Below are 4,004 nucleotides of genomic sequence, written 5' to 3'. Positions count from 1 at the left end.
AATTAATAGTGTTCTTGGGTTCATAATTAAGTAATCCCATTTTCTTTGTTTCTTGACAGTAAAGATTAACAATATATAAGAAACATGTCACTTGCCATATAGGTTAGATATTAAGAGATCAATTTGTTACATATAAACTAAAAATTGAAAATGAATACATTCAGATATCAAATTGCACAACTGTTGAACAAATACAAATTTGTTAATAACCTCCCCAAGTGGAACAAAGAAACAGTATTAATAAAGAGTGGTCTTCTTCATCATTGTCAAAAATTCCTCCTCATTTATTTCTCCATCCCCATCACGATCAGCTTCATCAAGCATTTCCTATAAAATAAAATGTAAATATATGAACTCTGTTAGAAAGGAATAATGATATAAATATCCAAATGCATACTTATAATCAAATTTTATTTTAAATTTATTTATAAGCACAGCAAAGAATATAATTATAACTCACATATATATAGTTGCATATTACAGATGAAAAAGTAAACTTACCTGAAGTTCATCATCCGTTAAATTTTCCCCTAGTTCCTTAGCAACCCTCTTGATATTGCTTAGTGTTATGCTTCCTGTATCATCATCATCAAATAATTTGAAGGCCTTCAGTATTTCTTCTTTTTCATCTTTTTCACTCTGTTTTCAAAAACAGAAACTAAGTATCGTGAGTCTTTATTTATTCTATTAAGCTAGACTTATTAGATTTTTGTGGTGTCAGCAAAGCAACATGCCAGATATGACAAAGGTTATCGTTGCTCTGATTTTTCACAATTGGTCTACTGCCTTCACATCTGCCCTCAAGATAACTAAACTCAGGGTATACTGAAGTGAAAGCAGCTCAGTATGGTAAAGACGCTGAAGACTTACTAGCCCTAGTAATTCAGATCCATCGCCAAAAGTATACGCTCCACGACAATAGGGAGCTTGCTATCTCATTCAGCACTTTATTTCCACAATTACAAATCAGTGACTGCCCAAAATACGTGCTCAATAAATGTTTGCTGAGTTCAAGCCTTCAATTATGACCCCGTTTTCTCTTACCTAACACATATCCTCATTATTTCCTAACAAAATGCCTCTTCTCTAGACTGTAAAGTCTTCTCATTGCCTTCTGAAAACATCTGTTCTCATCTTTAATCATGCTAATTCTATCTAGCCTACCCATCATTAAATACCCTGTTCCAATCTGTCTGTCCTTTATTAAACATATGATAGCTCCATCCCATTTTGAAAAGAAAAATCACTACTGTACCATTTTCACACTCATTATGGCAAAAAAATCTTCAAAACCAATGGTTCCTATTTCTTTTTTGTCAATTTCAGCTATCATTTTTTTAATTTCTTCTTTCTTTGGTTCAAATCCTAGGGCCTGCATTGCAATCTGGAATAAGAAGCAAATAAATTACGATATGCTAAGGTCTCATTCCTGACTTCTAAATTATCAATTCCTATCTTCTCCCTTTTTTTTTAACCATGGTGGTGGTGGTGGCGTTGATGTGCTGCGCAGTCAGTTCTGACCCATAGCGATACTGCATAGGGTTTCCACGGCTATAAATCTTTATGAGAGCAGAAAGCCTCATCTTTCTCCTGGAGAATGGCTGGAAGTTTTGAACTGCTGAGCTTGAGGTTAGCAACCCAGCTCATAACTACTCCACTACCAGAATTTCATACACCTACAAAAATGGTCAGCAAACCTAGGTTAAAGTTCTCTGTGCCACAGGGGGAAAAGCCCTGGAGGCACAGTGGTAAACACTCAGCTGACAGCCAAAAGGATGACAGTTGGAAGCTACCAGCTGTCTCTTGTGAGAAAGATGTAGCAGTTTGCTTTTGTAAAGATTTATAATCTTAGAAACCCTATGGGGCAGTTCTACTTTGTCCAATAGGGTCACTGTTAAAACTGTTTTGACATCAATGTGTTTGGGTTATGTCCCATCCCACCCAAGGCTTTGGCTTACTTGGACAAATTTTCCTCATTTACAAGACAAAATTAAAAAGCTTAACAATTTTCAAGGCAAGTGTATACAGTGGAGAGAGGCTTTACATCAAACTTTAAAAAAATTATTTCTACGTAAAAATTTAAAGATTGCCACAATTAAGAATGTTTTTTAAAATGTTTTAGAATTAGAAATCATTTCAGAACCTTCAGTTCTTTCACATCTATGGTTCCAGACCCATCAACATCGAATAAATCAAAGGCCTCTTTAATTTCTTGCTTTTGGGTTTCATTCAATTCAATTTTTGCTGCTCTTTTCTTCCACTGGTCTGAACTTGTATGGCAGTTGGATGCCTATAATAAAAACACATAAACTATATAACTAGAAAAGTTAACAGAACTAGACTAATTGATATTGAACTAATTAAATCTAATAAGCAATCATACTCAAATATCTTCTTTCTTTATATTAAACAAAGAACTTCAACAATTTCCCCCTTTTGCCCTTGCTAACATTATTTAAAAAAATGTTTTTAATAATTTGTCTTCATTGAAACCTGCTTGTTTTTCTACTTAGTTTTTTTGCCCTTAAAATCAATGCCTGTTGAAGCAAAAGAAGGCTAGAAGTAGATGGCGATATGTTGGAACTTAGTACTTACTTGGTATATCCAAAAAGAAGTCATTTAGGGAATGTTTACTTTCATATATACCTTTTATACGTTACAATTAAATGTTCTTATTTTATAAGCTATGCTTGGTTGGAATGTAGTATCCTTTTCCACCTTCTCACATGCATTCCGTATTGCCAAGACTAAAAAGTGAAAAAACTACAGTTCTTCAGGTGAAAAACCACACCAGGGATCAAATTTGTGTAAAAAGCGAATGTTGGGTCAATTATCATATTCACCTAACATCTGGCTGATAGGCTCCATCTTCCTGCTGACGTTTTCTATTTCCTGCTGGCATACAAGATCATGGAGTTGCGGGGTTTTCTGCAGCCTCGTTTCAGCATCTCGTTTCCAGGTTTGTGCTAAGAAGCAGTTGTAGCAGAGGAAGCAACTGGGCTCCATGTTGCAGCATATCTATTGTCAGGTTAACACGTGTCAAGAGGTGGTTTGGCAGCTGCAGATTTTTTTTTCTTCCCATGTTTTTTAAAAAAATTATTATGGTAAAAAACCAATATGTATAACAAAAATGTTCCCACTTTAATCACTGTTAAGTATACAATTCAGTGACATTAACTACATTAACCTGTATGTTTAAAATGTTTCATCATTCTAGAAATTACTAATAAGCACTGACTTCTATGTACTTGTCTGTCCTAGTTATTTCATCTAAGTGGTGGTGGTGGTGGTTATTTGCCATGGAGTCGGTTCCAACTCCTAGCGACCCTGTACAGGGTTTCTGAGGCTGTAAATCTTTATAGGAGTAGAAAGCCTCATCTTTCTTCCACAGAACAGCTGATAGTTTCAAACTGCTGACCCTAAGGTTAGTAGCCCGATTCATAACCACTACGCTACTAGTGCTCCGTGGAGTCGTACAATATTTGTCCCTTTGTGACTGACTTATTTTACCCCAGCATAATGAGTTTTCAAGGCTCATCCATGTATAGTATGTATCAGGACTTTATTTCTCTTTAGGGCTGAATAAATGGTATGTGTATATCGCAGTTTATTTATCCATACATCAGTTGACCAGTTTTCCACTGTTTGGAAACCCTATACAGAATCACTATGAGTTAGAACTAACAACAAATTTCTCTGTATTAAACTCCTTTCTGGCTAAGGAGTGGTTTCTGTTTCTAACACTGAACCTGACTAATATGTAGCAGACTACTGAATGGTCTCCTTCTGACTATTTGAGCATCTTTAAGGTCTGTGTACTTTTGTTGATGCACTACCAGAACAGACACCGATTATCTGAGAAAGAAGTCTAGAGGTCATTCTTAAGTCTTCCCCTTTCCTCATCCAACAACCAAATTCCAACCAGCTTATTTTATTTATTTTATATCTACCTCTTACAGAGGTTTTGAATCTGTCCCCTCCATTCCATCCTTACTGAAATTGCT

General features: G+C 35.4%; 1 protein-coding gene across 1 annotated transcript; it reads right to left on the bottom strand.

Moving 5' to 3' along the window:
* Positions 1 to 237: 237 nt before the first annotated feature.
* LOC102841612 (centrin-4-like) lies at positions 238 to 3,006 on the bottom strand. The gene is made up of 6 exons (XM_006866285.1): positions 2,844 to 3,006; positions 2,656 to 2,747; positions 2,144 to 2,290; positions 1,256 to 1,384; positions 502 to 639; positions 238 to 327 (listed from the first exon to the last, which is right to left on the bottom strand). The coding sequence occupies exons 1-6, from the start codon at positions 3,004 to 3,006 to the stop codon at positions 238 to 240; spliced, it is 759 nt and encodes a 252-aa protein (XP_006866347.1).
* Positions 3,007 to 4,004: the final 998 nt, after the last annotated feature.

Source organism: Chrysochloris asiatica, unplaced genomic scaffold, assembly GCF_000296735.1.
Source record: "Chrysochloris asiatica unplaced genomic scaffold, ChrAsi1.0 scaffold00088, whole genome shotgun sequence".
NCBI lineage: Eukaryota > Metazoa > Chordata > Mammalia > Afrosoricida > Chrysochloridae > Chrysochloris > Chrysochloris asiatica.
Note: the sequence above shows the minus strand (reverse complement) of the source record. Positions and strands in the feature narration are given on the sequence as shown.

Coding starts and splice junctions, on each gene's coding strand:
- LOC102841612 (XM_006866285.1), bottom strand. CDS start 3,006: ATGGAGCCCAGTTGCTTCCTCTGCTACAACTGCTTCTTAGCACAAACC. Junction 2,291..2,655: donor TAAGAACATTTAATTGTAAC/GTATAAAAGGTA, acceptor TTTTTATTATAG/GCATCCAACTGCCATACAAG. Junction 328..501: donor TAACGGATGATGAACTTCAG/GTAAGTTTACTT, acceptor TTTATTTTATAG/GAAATGCTTGATGAAGCTGA.